Raw genomic sequence first — 19565 nt, forward strand, 5'->3', positions numbered from 1 at the left:
GGGGGGCTGAGAGGGGCTTAGCACTTGCCCACACATGGGATGTGAAGAGCACAGCTCCATCCCCCAGCCAGATTTTCTCCCTGTCACGTAGGTTCCGTTGCTGGCAGGGCAGGGCTGGGCACTGCCAATCGCAGTGAGCTCCTCTAGGAAGACTCTGCCCTCTCGATGCACCCACCCTCCCACTGGCTGTTTTTCACAGGGTGGGTTTATTTCTATGGAAGGGGCGGGAGAAATAAAGGACTTTCCTGGTTCCTGTCAGCAGAAGGAGTGGGCCCGATCCTCTGCTCTTTCACACCAATTGCACCCTGGTGCCATTCCCCGGGATCCAGGGGGCAATACAGAATGGAGGATGAAGCTCACATGCTCCAGGCAGCCTTTGATGTGTGTCACTGTCCAGACACATTGTCATTAGATGCCCTTGCAGCCAGTCCCTCCCCCTCCCGTCCCGCTGAGTTCAGAGAGTCAGATTTCTCCTGTGAAACACTCTGGCCTTTGGCTGGGTTTGACGCTTTCTTTCTGCACAGCGGGAGCCTGTCAGCAGAGCTCAGCAAAATCCACTTGGGCCCCCTCAATTCTCACTCACTCTGTGGCAAACGTGGCCTGCACCACTTGGAAATGGGTTCGCTTTACCCTCGCTGTGTCCTGCAGCCCGTGCTGTGCTCCCCGGATACTGTCAGTGCCAGGAAACCAAACGGCGCAGATTCCTAGGGCTGGAAGCAAACAGCAGGGTGCACGTTGGTCATCACTGCCTGCCAGTCCTAAGTCATTAGAGTAGAGGAAGTGACTAACTCCTAAAGGAGGTTTGAAATGTTTCCCCTTTCAGGGCAGGGAATATACCCGGTTCTGACTGTTCCTTGGGAATAACACTTGCTATGAACTCAGGTCCTTCGAGATTAGCAATAATCCAGAGCTGGATCTTGATTTCAGCTAACCGTTCGTTACCCCTCCTGTTTCACGGTGTAATGGCCATCCTCATGGTTGTGAGCAGTTCACTTTGACTATTCACAACACATGTTCTTTGATTGGTCACCCAAGTCACATGGTCATGTTTCTGCTTTCTGACTGGATAGCTGAAACTTTTTAAATACCAGGAGAGCCAATGATGTACTTCTCGGTATGTCTTTAGGACGAATAATTATCTGTGCTAAAATAAGTGTCCCTTTTCACCAGCACCTGACAGCTGCTGAATCCTCACAAACCCCACAACTCACAGTAACCTGAACTGGGATCTTTTATCCATGGATCAAAGTGTCTTTTTATTGTTTGCCCAGATATCGCCATGACAGGCCCACCCCAGCATAGTCAGGGGTGGTCTGGCCTGACCTTTCCCCCTCTGCTTAGCTCCCCAGCTCCTCTGGCTTGCTGGCGGATGGCAGTATGAAATGAAATGCTGTTCAGTTAACATCAGTTTGATCAGGTGAGAAACAGGGTGTCCTCATCTGAAACTGTTGGAAAAGGAGACCAGGGAAGCTGCCCTTCGTCAGTTCCCACACGTGGCAGTGAAAGTTCTGGCGAACCACAGAGAGACGTGGAGATAGCAAACATGGATTAGCAAAGAGACCCTGCTTCTCTTCAGGCAGCCTGGCACACAAAGAGGCCGAGAAACAGAGAATGTTAATACTCAATAGCCTGCTTGAAGAGCTTGTACTAGGAAAATCCAGCTTGTCTTGTATTGGGCTTGAGCAAGAGTGACCTCCAGTGGCTGTCCCCCTTGGATCTCTCTGAAAACAGCTCCTGTCTGCTGCCAACATGTTTTACTTCCGTGGCAGAGAGGAGCAGAGGGTGGCAACAGAGCAGGAAACTTGGCAGGACAGTGACACTAAGTTCCAGTTGTAGATACCAGTGGCATTTACAGAACCCTCCCCCCGCAGCTGCCACTGACCCCAAAGGTGCCTAAACTTATTTGGAGCCTAAGTTTTTGCAGCAAAAGTTACGTAGATACCTGTGGGTCTGCCTCCGCTGTGTCACTGTGTGCTCCTGTGCTGCACGAACCAGAGGAAGATAGGGGCTCCTTTTGCCTTTCTTGCCTGCAAGGCCCAATCTAATAGACGCACCCAGAGCGTGCCTGACTTCACACAGAATGGGGGACCGTGCTTGGGGAGGAAGGAGCAGCCCTCCCCCATACCTTCTGCTTAGAACAGAGGAAACAAAGTGGGGATTATGATAGAGGCTACAGAATCCTGACTGGTGTGGAAAAGTTATTTACTTGTTCCCATAACACAAGGACTAGGGATCACCAAATGAAATTAATAGGCAGCAGGTATAAAACAAACAAAAGGAAGTTTTTGTTCACTCAGCGCACAGTCAACCTTAGAACTCCTTGCCGGAGGGTGTTGTGAAGACTAGGACTTTAACAGAGCTCAAAAAAGAGCTGGATAAATTCATGGAAATTAGGTGCATCGATGGCTATTAGCTAGGATGGGTAGGAATGGTGTCCCTGGCCTCTGTGTCTGGAAATGGATGACAGGAGAGGGATCACGTGAGGATTACCTGTTGTGTTCACTCCTTCTGGGGCATCTGGCATTGGCCACTGTTGACAGGATACTGGTCTACACAGACCTTTGGTCTGACCCACTATGGCCGTTCTTATTAGTGCTTTGGATTCTCATCTGGGTCGCGTGGGGAACTCTTGGTTCAAGTTGCCTCTTTGCCCTAGGAGAAAAAGGAATTTGAAGAGGGAGCTGCCACCTCTCTCAAAGCCACTGGACTATGGGATGGGCTGGTATGGATCAGAGAAGGCAGAATCATAGAATCATAGAATCATAGAATAATAGGACTGGAAGGGACCTCAAGAGGTCATCGAGTCCAGCCCCCCGCCCTCAAGGCAGGACCAAGCTCCACCTACACCATCCCTGACAGATGTCTATCTAACCTGTTCTTAAATATCTCCAGAGAGGGAGATTCCACCAGATTCCACCAGAATCAGATTCCGCCAGAAGCAGGCATAAGAATGACTCTGTAGCCTGCTGGGTCAAGCCATCCCCCCAGATCCAGGGCCAGGACTCTGAGAACAATTTGTGTATTTACAGCTCCAATAGGAGCGACGGGGTAACATGCATCCCTGGTCAGCCCCCTCTCTCCCCCTAACAACTGGGCTAAGAGTTATGAGGCTGTTACCCTCCTCCCCGCAAAATTCTTTCAAGAAATTCCTGCAGTGCCTGACTCCGGGTGAGGGCTCACAGCTGAGAATCCCAAGCAGAGGGATGCACCCCAGCCCAGAACCCGGTGCCAACTCCGCTCGCATTGGCTAGCTTAGGCGATTCCCTGATGAGCATGCGGGTGGCTTTGGGTGGGTCCTGCTCTTCGGCACGTAGCTTTCTCCGTTCCTTGTATAGAAGCCTGAGCAACTCACTCAGGCTCTGGTGATTTCCTAGATGTCTAGGTTCTTTTGTGAGTCTAGCCCTGTGGCAGTTAGAGAGTGTGTTTTACCCCGCACCTGTCACACTGTGGGCATTTATTTTATTTATATTACGGATGAGTGCCTTACATTGGTAGGCATTCTACAGCGCTGCAGAAACGGTCCCTGCCCAACAGAGCTCATGCCAAATCATCGCTAGAACTGGTCCGAAAACGGGGGGAGGGGGCACTCGCAGATTTTGTTTTCAGTGTTTTCCGGATTTTTGTTTGTTCGGGAAGGGCCAGCTTTGATGTTTGAAATGCTGACGGAATTTTTAAAACCCGCCGCCCGGCTCTGGTTATGTCCACATGCAGCTATAGGAAGAGACGGGCAAAGGGGAGTGAGGAGAAGAGTGAGAGAACACCAGAAACAAGCATTTGGGAGAGGGGTGACAGATTTCCTGGCTGTTGCTAGCTGGTCGAGCTTTGTAGGCACCCTGGCGGAGAAAAGACTTAAGGGAAGATACAGTCATGGCTTTGTGGCTCTTGCCAGCAAGCTTGGGAAAAGGCGTGGAGGTGTTTGCGGGAGCAGCAGACATGATGGCTGAGAATGCCACAGGGCAAAGGCTGGAGTCAGTGTTATGCCAAAATAACAGGGCATTGCGCTTTGAAGGGGCCTTAAAGGGCTGCACTGGAAGTGGTGGGCGACAGGGGGGAGGGCCAGCAGAGGGATGAAATAGTGTGGGCCGGTCTCGGTCAAAGCAAGGAGCCGGCCAGGCGATAGAAAGAACTGCCAGGGTGAGATTGCAGACACCCAGGCCGGAGAGGAAGCAGTTGCAGGCATCAGACACAAGATGAGCCGGGTCTGGACAGCAGCAGGGCCCTTTTTCATCTTGTCCGCTCAGAGCTCCTTCCGGGGCCAGTGAATCATCTCAGTATTTCTGTGTCTGTTCTGCAGGCTTCATGGATGTTTTCCTGTTTGTTTGCTTTCCCCCCCAGGAACCAGTGAAGACGTATTCCAAGATTCCGAAGGGAGGGAGGGATCCGAGCCAATTGAGGAGCACCAGTTTTCAGACTTAGAGGAATCTGATGACGATGATGACAATGAAGATGATGAAGATGAGGAGGAAGAGGAGAGCCAAGATGAGCCACCTGTAAAGTTTTCAGAAACAAAACAAACCTCCCTTCCAATGCACCCTTTGGGCAGCTCGCCATCTGCTCCAGAGGAATGCACCGGGGCAGCATTGTCTTTAACACAAGATACTGTCTCCAGCAACCAGCAAGTAGGCAGGGGCCACCGGCCCACCTCCTCAGGGCTGGAAACACAGTGGTCAGCAGACAGTAGCGAAGTTGCTGTTTGCCACAGCTTCTTAAGTCTCCATAGGCCACCTTTGACCTCCAGTGAATATTTGGCTTCTGCTGAAAGGGAAACTGCTACAAAGCATCAGATGTTCTTAGCTATGGACCTGTCAACCTCACAAGACACCTCCCCAAGAAGGAAGTGGTCTCCAGGCAAGGACTCTGGTGGTGGGAGTGGCAGTGGCAGGCCAGTGCTAGCTAGAAAGCACTTACTAACCAAAAACGAAATTTCACCGAAACGTTTCTCGCCAACCGGAGAAATGTCTTCGCTGAGGTGCCTGTCTCCAGGGAGAGGGATGTCACCGTCTCGGCGCCTATCACCAAGAAGGGAGTCCTCTCCGCTGAGATGTGTGTCACCAAGACTTGAGCTGTCCCCCGGCAGGCACCCTTCCCCACGAAGAGAGATATCCCCGAGAATGCATCTCCCACCAGAGCGAGGGGCCTCCCCGGTGAGGCATGTGTCTCCCAGCAGAGAGATGTCATCAGTCAGATATTTATCACTGAAGAAAATGTTGCCTCCAGGCTGTTCAGAGTCACTCTCTAGATATCCATCCCCAGGGAAGGAGGACTTGCCTTGTAGTAGCAAATCAGCTGCAGATGAACAAGGTCAAAGCTCATTAAAAGTCCAGCATGGAATATTAGCTTCAATGCCTCTACCTCACAGGTTCCTTGGCAAAAGTGCAGAGCTATATGAGGCCAAGTTGGTAAGTTCCATTTCTTTAATATTCATATTTTCTATTGATCTTTGTAAATACTTTGATTCTCTTTCATGAATGTTTTCTAGTGAAAGAGGGGAAGTAGCAAATGCATGTTCTCCATCCCATCCCTATTCCTGCACACCCCTTCTACTTCTCTCTCCCTGCTTTCTCCCTTCCATTGCTTCTCTCTCTTCTCTCCCCTTCATTTCCTCCCTCCCCTGCCCTTTTTCTTTTTTTGTATGTTTTTGTTTGGAAAGCTAAGGGTTAGAGGTCTTCAAGTCATCAGGGGCTGATAAAATGCATCCTAGAATACTCAAGGAACTGTTGGGGGGGTGGTATAGCTGAGCCATTAGCAATCATCTTTGAAAAGTCATGGAAGACAGGAGAGGTTCCAAAGGAGTGGAAAATTCCCATCCATAAAAAGGGAAAATAAGAACAATCAGGAAACTACAGACCAGCCAGCTTAACTTCTCTGCCAGGAAAGGTAATCGAGCAAATAATTAAGGAGCCCATCTGCAAACATCTGGAAGATAATAAGATACATAACAGCATGGATTTGTAAAGAACAAATCATGTCAAACCAATCTGATAGCTTTCTTTGATCGGATAACAAGTCTTGTGAATAAGGGAGAAGCAGTGGTAGGGGTACACGTAGACTTTAGTAAGGCATTTCATACAGTCTCCCATGACTTTCTTATAGATAAACTAGGCCAATACAACCTAGGTGGAGCTCCCACAAGGTGGGTGTGTAACTTGGTTTGATAATCATTCTCAGAGCATAATTGTCAACGGTTCACAATCATTCTGGAAGGCATAACAAGTGGGGTTCTGCAGGGATCAGTTCTGGGTCTGGTTCTGTTCAATATCTTCATCAACGATTTAGATATTGGCATAGAGAGTACGCTTAATAAGTCTGCAGATGATACCAAACTGGGAGGGGTTACAAGTGCTTTGGAGCATAGGGTTATAATTCAAAATGAGCTGGACACACTGGAAACATGGTCTGAAGTAAATAGGATGAAATTCAATACAGTCAAATGTAAAGTGCTCCACTTAGGGAGGAACAATCCAATACACACATACAAAATGGGAAGTGACCGTCTAGCACTGAAGAAAGGGATTTTGGGGTCATAGTGGACCACATGCTAGATATGAGTCAACAGTGTGACACTGTTGCACAATAAGCAAACATCATTCTGGGATGCGTTAACAGGCATAAGGGAGCGGTTGACAAAGCTTCCCCTGTCGACCAATCCGCATCTTGACTGCCGTGCTGTGCCAACAATCAGCTGAGCCGGCACAGCGTGGCAGCCATTTTTATTTTAATGAAGCTGGGGATATTTAAATCCCCGCTTCATTGACTATGTTGGGCAGCCTATTTTACATGCCTCTGTCGGCAGAGGCATGTAGTCTAGACATACCCTGTGTCTTTAACTGGAAAAACTTTAAAAAGCAACTAATAGTCTTTGCAGCACCTTAAAGACTAACAAACCATGTGGATGGGATCATGAGCTTTCGTGAGTACAACCCACTTCTTCCGATGACTGGAGTATTAAAAAACCCTTAGAAATGTTAGAAATGAGTACAGCAGAGGTGGCTCTCCAACCAGCAGCGAACCCACGCAAATTGACTCACCTGGTTCCCAGACTGTAACGACACAACAGGCTATGTCACTAATGATGCTTCTGGCAAACAGGAAGATAAATACTCCAGTCCCTTTAAAGCATGGTTATAATCAGAAAAGTGACCCCCTTCTTAGTCCATTTCTCTGCTCTCTGACTATCCTCATGTCTCCTCTGCTCACTTCACTGACACAGAAGTTTTCCCTCCCACTAGACTTACAGGACCCGACCAGCGATGAGAGACTGAGGAATCTTTATTTCTGATGATGATGCAGAAGGCAGAAAGATCAGAGCTGAATTTTCCAACCCCAGGTGTCGTTTGCAGGGACAGCAGTTAGAAAAACAGATTCGTGCCTTACAAAGGAATGGCGTTTGATCTGGAGTCCCTGAGAGTAACCAGAGAGCTCAGTTGTATCATTTCTCCCGGTGTAATGATTATATATTTTGATTAGAGTCCAACCTGGAGGCCCTAGAAGCAATCAGTGTCCATCGTGTTAGCTTCTGAACAACCTTGTAGCAAGACAGTCCCTGACCTGAGAGGCTTCCATTCAGAGCACTCTGCTGTTTGCTGGGCAGGTAGAGGCTGGAATTGCTGCCTAATGTCATTCTACCTTCTCTGAAATTCAAAGCGTTTCCCCATATGTAGGCATCAGAGCTGGTGAGTGGATATAAAGGAACATGGAGCAAAAGGTTCTTCCACTGAAATCCTTTTGTCTCACTGGCTGGACCAAGATATTAAAGCAGCTGGTTCCGAGCGGCGGTGTCTGACAGCCATGCTCTCAACTACTCGCATTTCCCTCCCCCTTCGCTGCCTCTGTGTTAGAGGCAGCGGGGTGAGGAGCAGGAGCCAGTGCCCCCAGCACCATCTCCGCAGTGCCACCTCCCCTGAGCCCAGGCCCAGGCTTGCTGCAAACAGGCTGGTCCACATCCCGCAGAACAGCCCCTGCCCATGGGGGGTCCCAGCTCTCTGCTGCTGAGCAAGCCCATATCAATTCCAGCTCGCACCGGGTCCCTGGGCTACCCCGTGCTGCGGCTCTGCAGCTTAAATGTAGTAGGAGCCGGGCTGCCTGCCCGCCTAGCCCTGACGACATTTAAACTGCAGAGCCACAGCGGGGGTATCTCCTGAAGGCTTCCGCCCTGATCAGCTAATCGTGTAGTCGATAGAAATTCTGTTGACTACACGATTAGCTATTTACTCGCTTCTTCACATCCCTAGCACAGACGGCCTCCTCCTTCGCCCTGCGTTCTTCTGGCCTAGGGCTGTCTGCCCAGCAGAGAGAAGCCCACCGCGTCCCATGCCAGCTGGCTCATGGGGCTCATGGGGCTTGGGCTGTGGGGCTGTTTCATTACCCAACCCAGAGATTTTTGGGCTCCAGGCCCCTGCCAGGGTCCCAGCCAGAGCCCTAAGAGCCAAGCCGGCTAGGCTAGGTTTTCTTACGTGTGCAAACATGCCTGTAATGGCCCCATGAAACCCTGGCACTAACTTACCTGGAAAGGGGCTATCAGACAAGTGTTTGGGTTTTTTAACGGCCTGCCGTGGGGTATCCGTTTGCAATGGCTCCTTTTGCTTTCCTTTCCCTGTTGCTGCAGCTACCCTCGTAGAACCAGCATCACGGGAGCAGCTGGTTCTCTAAAGACCATCCCTGTGCCCTGCAGTAAATCCTTATGTTCTGTATTCAGCCTGATTTTATAGATCATCTTTTCTACCACCTTCTTTTGAGGGCGCAGTCTGGCGGGTGGCTGTAAAAATCCCCTTGTGAATGCATTTCTGTGTAGCCCGCATTTCTGGACAGGACATAGGTTAGAAAACTATGTGGAAATAGAGACAGCATTGGGACCCTGGAGATGAACAGGCAAAACCAAAGAACCCATGTTAGGCTAGTTAACTAATGATTATTAGGGTCATGCAAATTAGTTCCTATAAAACAAGAAGTGACCCTGTCCATCCCTCAGTACTCAAACTCAGTCCAAAATCACTTTGTACTTAAAAATTGTTAGGGTTAAATATTTATTTTCAAAAGCTGTCACTTTATTGCTCTTTGCGTGCCAGGCAAAAATCAGAACTAGAATATAGAAACTTCAGAGGGGGAGCTGAATTAGGGTATGTCTGCACTTGCACTCTCTTTCGAGAGAGGGATGCAAATGAAGACATTCGAAATTGCAAATGAAGCTGGGATTTAAATATCTCATGCTTCATTTGCATATTTGCGTTATGGCACTATTTCGAAACGGTGCTATTTCAAAATAACAGACTCTATTAAGACACAGTTATTTCAAGAGAAATCCCTTCGCTCGAAATAACTGGTAAACCTCGTGTGAGGAATAAGGGTTATTTCGAGAGAAGGGTTTCTCTTGAAATAATCGCGTCTTAACGGTGTCTGTTATTTTGAAATAGCGCTACTTTGAAATAGCATTATAATGCAAATATGCAAATGAAGCACGGGATATTTAAATCCCGACTTCATTTGCCATTTAGAATGTCTTCATTTGCATCCCTCTCTCAAAAGAGGGTGCAAGTGTAGACATACCCTAAGGTTGTAACTGGAAAAACCTAAAAAACAACGAATAGTCTAATAACACCTTAAAGACTAACAAAAAGTATAGATGGGATCCTGAGCTTTCATGGGCACAACCCATTTCTTCAGATGACTGGAGTTGTTAAAGGTCCAGTTTCCAAATAAATAGGTGGGGAGAAGGGAAAAAAGGGAAAGAAATAGGGTATGTCTACACTACCCTCCTAATTCGAATTAGGAGGGTAATGTAGGCATCCCGCACTTGCAAATGAAGCCCGGGATTTGAATTTCCCGGGCTTCATTTGCATAAAGCCGGCCGGCGCCATTTTTAAATGCCGGCAGTTCGAACCCCGTGCCGCGCGGCTACACGCGGCACGGAGTAGCTAGTTCGGATTAGGCTTCCTAGTCCGAACTAGCTGTACTCCTCATTCCACGAGGAACAACGCTTCGTATGACAAAGCTTTTGGAAGAGGGTGTGTGTGGATGCTCCTCTGCTGCTCCATTGAAATAGCCCCTCACCAAGGCCATTCTACGTTATTCCTCCCCAGTGCTTCCTGGGGCTCTAAATCGAGGTAGCACATCCACATTAAGGGAGCCGGTCTCAGACTAATTTGGAGACTTCCCTGTAGTATGGATGCGCTATTTCGAAATAAGCTTTTCTGGAAGACATCTTCCAGAAAAGCTTATTTGGAAAGAAGCTTGCAGAGCAGATCTACCCTTAGAGCCGAGGTCACCAACCCGTCGATCGTGATTTCCCTGCGCCGCGGGAGTGGAGGTCGGCCCCAGGGTTTGGCCTGGGGAGGCTCCCACGGGGGTTTGTCCGCGCAGCAGGAGGGGGGTTTGGCCCCGGGGAAGGCTCCCGCGGGGGGTTGGCCCTGCTGCGGAAGAGGCGGGTTGACCCTGGGGAAGGCGCCTGCGGGGGTTGGCCGGCTTGACCAGGCCGTGCCGTGCCACGGGAGGGGGATTTGGCCCTGGGGCAGGCGCCCGCGGGGGTTGGCCGTGCTGCGGGAGGGGGTTGGCCGCGCCGCGGGAGAGGGCTTTTGGCCCTGCCGCGGGTGGGGAGGGGTTGGCCCCGGGGCAGACATGCATGGGGTTTCCCTGCACCGCGGGGGGAGCGAGGGAGTCGGGCCCGGAGGAGGCACGTGCTGGCTTCCCTCTGGGGGGGGAATCCTGGGAGGAGGCAGATGGAGGGGATTCTCTGGCACCCCGTCCCCTGTCCGCACTCCCCGCTCCCCAGACCCCATTCCCCTGTCCTCAGCTACAGAACTCTGTCCCCACTCCCGTCCCCACTCCCTGAACTCTGTCCCCACTGGCACCCTGTCCCCAGCTGCAGAACCCTGTCCTCTGCCCTCCCAGAACCCTGTTCCCTCTCCCCTGCCCCCAGCCGCAGAACTCTGTCCCCACAAAATGTATAATTATAAATGCTTCATTTTAGATTTAAATAGCATGAATAAAAAACAGACCATTTATTTCACAACTATAAACACGTGATTTTAATTTTATATATCGTATAATTTAAAAATAAACTGTTTATCAGAGTATGAAAGTAAGGGCTGGGGATAGCAAGTGATGGACAGGAGGAGAATAGAGAGGGCGGAGCTTCAAGGAAGGGGCGGGGCGATAGATATTCACCTGTTCTGAGATTTAAAAAGTGATCTTGGGTGTAACAAGGTTGGAGACCACAGCCTTAGAGTCTCCATGCTACATGAAGCTGATAGAGAAGTTGCAAGTTGTTCTTAAGTTCCCATTGTTTGGTTTTTGGGGGGTTTTAGAATGTAGAAAGAAGAGTGTCTTGTGTGTGTTTTTGCTGTTTCAAATTCCCCAGGGGTAAGGGGAAGCTTTGGGAAAGATTCTGACATAGAGATGGGCCTGAATCAAACCCCCAGCTCTGTACCCTGCCAGTCTTTGTGGTTGGTTGAGTCCAGAATCAAATTTTGTGGTGCAGCCTGTCACCTGAGGTGGGCTCATCCCTTTGTATGACCGCAGAGCGGTGATAAAGCCAGTCCGTTCTTGCTCAGCCCGTGCACTGAGGATGCTAGAAGCCCTCACGGACTCAACTCTTTTTTTCTCTCTCTCAAATGCAGAAGATAGAACCTCGAAGCCCAGCATGTTCGCCTGGCACCACGCAGCCTGTCTGCTCCAGACCCTTGCAAGCGCCCCATGAACTACATGCCCATGCTCCGAGCCGAGGGGAAGAGAATGTCTTCAGCCATCTCCCGTTGCATTCACAGCAGCTAACAAGGACTCCGTACCCGATGATTCCAATTGGGGGCATCCAAATGGTCCAGGCCAGGCCAAGCACCCATCCCAGTTTGGTGCCCAGTTCAGTTGTGTCCCTACAAGCAGGATATTTTGCACCTGGTGGCAGCGGCAGCAGTAGCTTTACAGAATTCAGCCAGGCTGAGCAAAGGGGCCAGGAACTGCCGGTCCCACCAGAATCTTCATCTGTCTCCCCAGCTGCAAAGGTTTCTAAATACACCCGGTCCCCACAGCGTAAAGGCAGCAGCTACTTAGAAGAGAAAATGAGGACTAGTGAACATCAGCAAAAGACGGACCAGGAGGAATACAGGGTAAAAAAGTACACTGAGCCCAGCTGCTCAGAGCAGGAAGGCTGCTCAGCTCCCAGCGACTGTCCGAGCACAAATTATGAGCACTCTCCAAAGCCTTCAACAAGCGGGGAAGAACCCTTGAAAAAAACGAGCAAGAAGCAATGTGGCAGCTCAAGCACTTACTTTGAATCATCCTGCACTTTCATCTCAGATTTCCCCGCACAGACATTAGACAGGAGCAGCAGCACCGGCTGCTTGTCGGAGCCCTCACTGAGCCATTCACACCCCCACCAGTTCTCCATCAGGAGGAGGAACCTCTCGGGAGAGCCAAGTCATCAAGGGGGAACCCATCGGAAGAGCAGCCCACACTTAGAGCGCACACGGTTCAGTCAAACTCCAAGGCAGGTGGATGAGAATACAGGAAGTACTTAAGCCTCCATTCATCTGTTCCACCTCTAGGCTTCCTATGTAAATCAACAGACATTTTCAACACTATTTCCTTTCGTATAATCATCGCTATAAGATGCACTCTAGTGTATGACCAAATCCATGGAAGATTCCTGGTTTTCTTTCTCCCCGTCTGGTATTATCTCCACATGTATGCAGTTACTTGTGCCTTTTTCTATACCTTTTGTTGCTTGAAATGTACAAAAATGTTTGAGGCTGTGAATATTTTTTTAGAGTTTTTTGGAAAGGGGTTTGTTAGACCTTGTCTTTTTTGCCATTTAGGTGTGTGTTCATAGATGCTTGAGAGATGCAGAAAGGAAAAGGTTAAGTGTTTTAAGGGAGAAGAAGATGCACTGAAAACAAAAAAAATCTTTTTTAATATTGATTAAATGATTAAAAGCAAACCCTTTTTCCTGTGTACAGAAGTTTATGATTCATATTTATTACCTGCTTTATTTAATTCTTGGCAAAGTGCTTGTTTTTTTTTTCTTGCATCACTCTGGTTGCCTATCTTTGTGCTTTAAAGAGTTGCGACTGCTTTACATTTGAAAACGTGTTTACCCTGAATTGTAAATGAAACTAGCACTTATTTTAGAGTAGGAGGCCTATTAGCAATGAATGTGAATGTCACTCCAAAAAAAAAAAATCTCCAATGCACCTCCCTTCTGCAGAACCCAAAAAAGCACTTTTTAAAAAAGCGACAAAAGGGTTCTTCAGAGATTTACCTGCAAGAGAATAGGGATGTATCGAATGTAGAACCCGTTCTGGGAATGGCATTTAATGGGTTTTAAAAGAGCCATTCTTATGTTTGCTTTAATAGTGACCGTCCATGGCTGGCTGCTCCCCATGCACTGCCTGTGTCACCCTGAAGCCCCGTTTTCTGGGGTTTAGAAGCCCTCTCCCCCCTCCTCGGTTCAAAATGAGAATAGAGTCTCAGCCTTGCAAACCATTTCTACCCATACTTTTCTTTTTCTTTTTACAACCTCTGCCTTTCCTAATAATTCCTATGAGGCCCTTTTGAAGGAAAAAGTTATAGGGATGCAAAAAATAGCTTGTGTGCTCTTTTATTTGCACACCCGTGGCTTTGTAATCCACAACTGGCTGCATGTCTTGTTTTATTTTGTTTACCTATTTAAATGAAATGTTGCAATCACCTAGCCCACATTTTTTTAGTATTTCATAGAGATTCTGATGCCTGAGTGGCTAATGTATGGAAATAGGCCTGTTATGCATGCATAAGTAACTTTTCCCATAGCCTGTTTTTAAATATGACCATCCCTAGCAGAGCGATGGCCTCTACTGCCAATAGACGTGATACCAAATACGGAGAGATCAGATGGATCCAATCTGCTCTGTTGCGGTAACACACTTTTAAAAATACAAATATTCCGTACACGTTTCCCCTGGTAGACAGCAGGCTCTCTATGCTTCAGTGTTCTCCAGGCAGTAGAAGCTGTACACTTTTTTAACAATACAAACAAACAAAAAGATAGAAATACTTAATTAATGAGCCAGTTCTTTCTTCTTTCAGAGCTGGTCCAGTTTATCGGGTACATAATACACATGTAAAAACAATAATAATACATCACATATAACCCTGAATGAGGACATATTACCTTGCCAGACTTGACAAGGTATGAACAGCTCCCAACTGATGGGTGTATAATAGAGGGTGTTTTAATTAACTTCTGTAGTTGGTTTTCTTTGGGGGTAAAGGGAATTCAGTTCAAATGAAGTTACCATGGAAATAACATTATGATTAGGACACCAACTAAGCTAGTGCCCAGATTTCAGAGTTTACTGGACCCCACCATGCACACAGTGTTCCCTGTATGCTGGGCACTTGTGCAGCCACTCAGGAGAGATTCAAATCCTGCCCAACTGATTATCTAGGGTTTTGTTTCTACATGTGGTGCACATTCCTAGATGCCTCAGTGCACATAAAATTATTCCATACACAGGTGGAAAAAATCCACACGCAAATGGAAAAGATTAGAGGGAACGTTGTTCCTGACTAGCGTTTTACCTTGTTTTCCTTTTCCTCAACTGCCCCACAGCATAACTGACTCCCAATCCTCCAGTCAGACCCAAGCAGACCTCACTGTAGGGTTGAACACATAGGCCCAACTCAGCAAGCCACCTCTGCCCAGGAAAACATGGCTAGGTCCCATTCATTTGAATGGGAAATTAGCACGTTTAAGTGCTGTGATGAGCAGAGGTGGACTGTGTAATCAAGGCTCTTCCGTGAGCATCATTTGAACCCAACCCTTCCCTCCATAATGGGTAAAGCTTGGAATGTCCGGGCTGTTGGTGGTTCTCTCTCTTCTTTCCTCTTGTCACATTCTTAACATTATTTCAAAGTATCATTATGTGTTTAATTAGTTGTTTCTATACATATTTGAAATTGTACATAAAGAGAAATAATGCAGCGGTTGTACACAGCCTCTGGCTACGTTGAGTGCATATGATGTTAACTTTGGGCTAGATCAAATTTGCTTTGCTTTATTTGTTACCCATATTTGAATGCTTTACCTGCCAGCGCTTTGGAAAGAGGGTTTTTTTTTTGCTGGGGGGGCGGGGTGTTTTGCTGTCACTTCTGGAGGAAGACCACAATTCCCTCAGTATCTTGTTGCTTTCATTGTTTTTCTTCTTTTGGTTTTTCAAAAGATCAGGGCTAGGTAGAATTCTCTGCCATTGTTGCATGGCGTATGCGCACATGACAAAAGCAGTGTTAAGGTGCACTCCCGCTTTGGTACCGTTCACATAACATGCAAGTCATGAGCAGGAGTAATCTGGCCTTTCTGTGCATGTGCGCACACAGGCCCCATTGTAAACTCTATGAGTTACTCACGTTATTTCGAAATAACAAGGTGAGTGTCCACACGGCAAGCCCGTTATTTCGGAATTATTTTGAAATAACAGGCTTCTTATTCTGGAATAATAAATCCTAATTTCACAAGGAATAATGCCTATTCCGGGATAGCGGTAGTGTGGACGCTCCACTGCTGCTATTTCAAAATAGCTCCTGCCCAGGGCCATTCAAAGCAATTACCCTCCTCCCCCCGCCCCATGCCTCTAGGGCTCTAAATTGAGGTGGTACGTCCACATTAGGGGAGCCTGCCTCAGATTAATTAAGAAGCTTTCCTGTAATTTGGACATGCTATTTCGAAATAGTTATTTCGGGAGTTATTATTCCAAAACAACTTATTTCAAAATACCCTTGTAGTGTAGACATACCCTGAGAGGGCAGGCAGACATTCTCAGGCCTGGCCAGGACTCCCATTGTGACAAATCTCCCACCGTTTTTGGAAAGATGCCGGGGTTGGGGTAGAATTCTGCATCATGCTCCCTCTGACAGGAATTAGCCACATAGGATCAGGAAAAAAAAATTCAGTGAAATAATCATATTAGTTTGGCTCCAAAACTCCAAGGGAAAGAGTCTGGTTCCCCGCACGCACGCACGCACACACACAGACAAGCAGGATGGTCTTTTGGTCTGAGTACAGGCCTGGAGCATTGCAATATCCAAACTCTAATCCCAGCCCCAGCACAAATTCACCGTGTGGGCTTGAGCAAATCACTCAGCTGTGATTTGTCCACACTCTGGAAAAGACGGATGCTGCTGCAGTTGATCTTCCGAGGTTCAGATTAGCAGCTCTACTGAAGACCCGCTAAATCGAACTAAGAGGGTTCCCCCATCACTGCCGCTAGTCCTGCTCCTCATGAGGGGTAAGGGAAGTGGTCGGGAACATGTGCTCCCGTCGACCTCCTGCTGAGTGGACGGTGCCAAAACGCAATTTAAGATCCTTCAGGTCGACTTTCCCCATTAGTGGAGACCAGTCCACAAGGTGTAAATCCTGAAAACGTGGCCCAATCCTGTAAACATTTAGCATAGAGCTTTGCACTCGCTATCTTCTGCACTCTCTGCCTTAAGTACTAGGCGCACTAATAAATCTTTGCAGGCTTTACCTTGTAAGCTGGGTCTTTGTGTCCATTCCTCCATCTGTAAATAGGGGAGAATAAATCCTGATTTACCTTCCAAAAGTTTGGAGGGGAGAAATCCGTATGTGTCCAAGCACTTTGTACCCCCTGTTACAGATGAGATGAATAATAGAAAACACAGGTGAAAAAATAAAAAAATATATAAAGTTCCCAATAAACTGTCTATGCCAGAGGTTCCTGGCGGTGGTCCAGGAAGCAACAGTGCGATGTTGGCTTACAAAGGGCTGGCTTTTCACATGGAACCAGCTTTCCACTTCTCTAGTAGCCTAACGCTCACTGTATGTTCCCCGTATGCTCCTTTTCCATGTAAGCCATCGCTTGGGCTGCCACGCGAAGGCGAAGGGGGATGGATGTGTCCACGAGAGACTCTCTCAGTGAAGCTGTGACCCACCTAACAAAATAATTTGACTCTCCATGGACTCGGTCATGCCATGTGTCAAGCCAGTACAGCAAAGCACTTACGCACGCGCCTAACATCACGCATGCAAGTTGTCACAGCTACTTCAGTGCACTTGAAGTTAAAGCACACACTGAACTTTCCTGTCAGGATCAAGTCCTCCCTGTCTGCTCCTGGAGACAGCCTGAAGCTTTGTCACATGTCAGCCCCGAGTCTTGACTGGTTTTCAGATGTATTGCAGGATACCCAAGGAGTAAACACGCCTAGTGATGCACTAACTGTGGATTTATTGCTTACGACTGGGGGACGTGTTTCATCACCTTTCTAACAGGGCAACATTTTCAGACCTAGGTCCCTCAAGCTGGGCTCTTACAGCCCTAGCGAGACACTAGATAAAAAGGAACCGATATGCAGAGTGCTCACAAATGCTGCTGAACTCCACAGGAGTCACAGCAGGTACTCGGCAGCCCTAGTGATCAGAACACCTTCGCGGGGGGTGCCAAATCTGGGTATAGGGGAAGGATGTCACAGACCCAAACAGCAGTTAAACCTTGTAATGCCCATTAAAAGTTAATGGAAGGAAAGGCCCTGACCCTCCAGGGAGTTTTGGGACCTCGCTCCCATTAATTTCAATGAGGCTGTGTCTACACTGGCATGAATTTCCGGAACTGCTTAAAACGGAATACTATTCCGTTTTCAGTTTTTCCGGAAAAGGAGCGTCTACATTGGCAGGCTGCTTTTCCGGAAAAGCCCCTTTTCCGAAAAAGCGTCTGTGGCCAATGTAGACGCGCTTTTCCAGAAAAGAGCCCCAACCGCCATTTTCGCGATTGGGGCTTTTTTCCAGAAAAGACTACTGGGCTGTCTACACTGGCCCTTTTCCGGAACAGTGTTCTGGAATAAGGACTTATGCCCGAGCGGGAGCAGAATAGTTTTTTCGGAATAGCGGCTGATTTCGTACGGTAGAGCATCGTTGCTTTTCCAGAAATTCAAGGGCCAGTGTAGACAGCTCGCAGCTTATTCCGGAAAAGTGGCTGATTTTCCGGAATAAGTGGCCCAGTGTAGACACAGCCTGAGAGTTTAACCCAGATCCTCAAAGATATTTTGGCATCTCCCAGCCCTGCTTGTCTTTGAATGTTTTCCCCAAAGGAGTCAAAATTTGGGTATCAAGACTTGCTAATTTGATCATTTATTTGTACTTAATTTCCTTCAATCCTTTCTTGAAAAGCCACCAAAAATCAGTTTTAATTAATCGCTTTTGTTTCTTCTATTTTTTCTTTAAATCCTCAAAAATAGCATCTAAACAAAATACATTGACACCCTAAACTGTGAATTATAACTGTCATTACTCGAATTGTGTGTACAATTTGATCTAGCCCTTTGACTCGTTGCAACATTCTCTTTTGGTTTTCTGACTTGGTTCCATCATGTGTTGTTTCTTTTAAATAAAACCCTTCATCTACTGCACAGTATTTACAAATAAACACATATTGTAATTATTGACATCCACACTCAAAAACAAATCAGTCCCCATGACATAAAACCAATTTGTTTTCATTACTGAAATATGATGGCACTTAAGATCACTTTAGTAAATGTAATGTAAAAAAAATAATGTGTACGCAAATTTAATATACATGGTCTCATGTAAGATACATATTTGCCTTTTTTTTCTAAAAGATGTATGTATTCTGTAAGTGGAATAGTCTGTAGAAAGTTTCTATATGTTCTTAAAAATGGCAATACATTCCAAAAAAGGTACTGTAAATATGTACAGTGTACAATGGTATTTGGTAGTTTTGCCTGTAATTTTATTTTAACTCCAGTTTCTACATTTGCATCTTGCAATGTGTGTATGGTTATATCAGTGCAAAAAAATGAGAAAAAAATGCAGGTAAAAAGCACAGAGTCTGATGTAAAAAAAAATGAAGAAGAAAAAAAAGGAAAAAAATACTCAGTATTGGATGTTTGTGACCCTTATTGTAAATGACATCTGTACTGTGAATGAGAAGTTTTTACAAGTATAATATTGCCTTTACTACAGCTCAAGACTGTGCTCAGTCTGAGCATATTTTTAAAAAAATAGCATGTTGGAATAAATTTTAAAGTCCCAACATATCACTACTTACATGACTGGCAGTTCTTAATTTTTTTTATTTTTTTTTACTTGTGTATATTCATCAACTTGGGTTCTAGAATCATTGAGGCAAAATGTAGATCAAATATCACGCATAGACATGCACCCAAGCCAAAGAGATTTCCACTGAAAACATCCACCACAGCCAGCACACTGCAGTAGAGCAAGTTGTGTTTTTTAGCATTGCCCACTTAGAATGCAGGAAATACTGCAGCGTGGTGAATGCTAAGGTGAAATCTGGATCCTGTTGAAGTTAATGGCCAGTTCAGTACGGCTGGGATTCCACTCTGGCAGGGGCGGCAGTGAACTGAACAGGATAAACGCTGCCTGAATATTTATTGGCTTTGATTTTTAAAATGTCTCTCTCAAATGCTCCAGGTGCCTTTGGAAATAGGACTGATTTTTTTCAACTCAAGTAAATGATTTCCCCCTTCCAAAAACATACAGCTTGTTTGGAATCCATCAACCACCCCACCCACCTACCCACTATTTCCTAGGACAGAAAAGC

At 47.0% G+C, this 19565-nt stretch overlaps 1 protein-coding gene across 12 annotated transcripts in view; it reads left to right on the forward strand.

Annotated features, from left to right (window-relative positions):
• Window positions 1-19038, forward strand: part of HIVEP3 (HIVEP zinc finger 3) — a 403526-nt gene extending 384488 nt beyond the window's left edge. For all 12 annotated transcript variants that reach the window (XM_075908749.2, XM_075908754.2, XM_075908748.2 and 9 more), the window contains 2 exons: window positions 4336-5399; window positions 11613-19038. In XM_075908749.2, the coding sequence (XP_075764864.2) occupies window positions 4336-5399; window positions 11613-12509 (1961 nt within the window). In that variant the 3' untranslated portion in view covers window positions 12510-19038. The remainder of the gene's footprint in view (window positions 1-4335; window positions 5400-11612) is intronic.
• Window positions 19039-19565: the final 527 nt, after the last annotated feature.

Source organism: Pelodiscus sinensis, chromosome 26 (assembly GCF_052426305.1).
Source record: "Pelodiscus sinensis isolate ZL-2025 chromosome 26, ASM5242630v1, whole genome shotgun sequence".
In the NCBI taxonomy this organism is placed as follows: Eukaryota; Metazoa; Chordata; order Testudines; family Trionychidae; genus Pelodiscus; species Pelodiscus sinensis.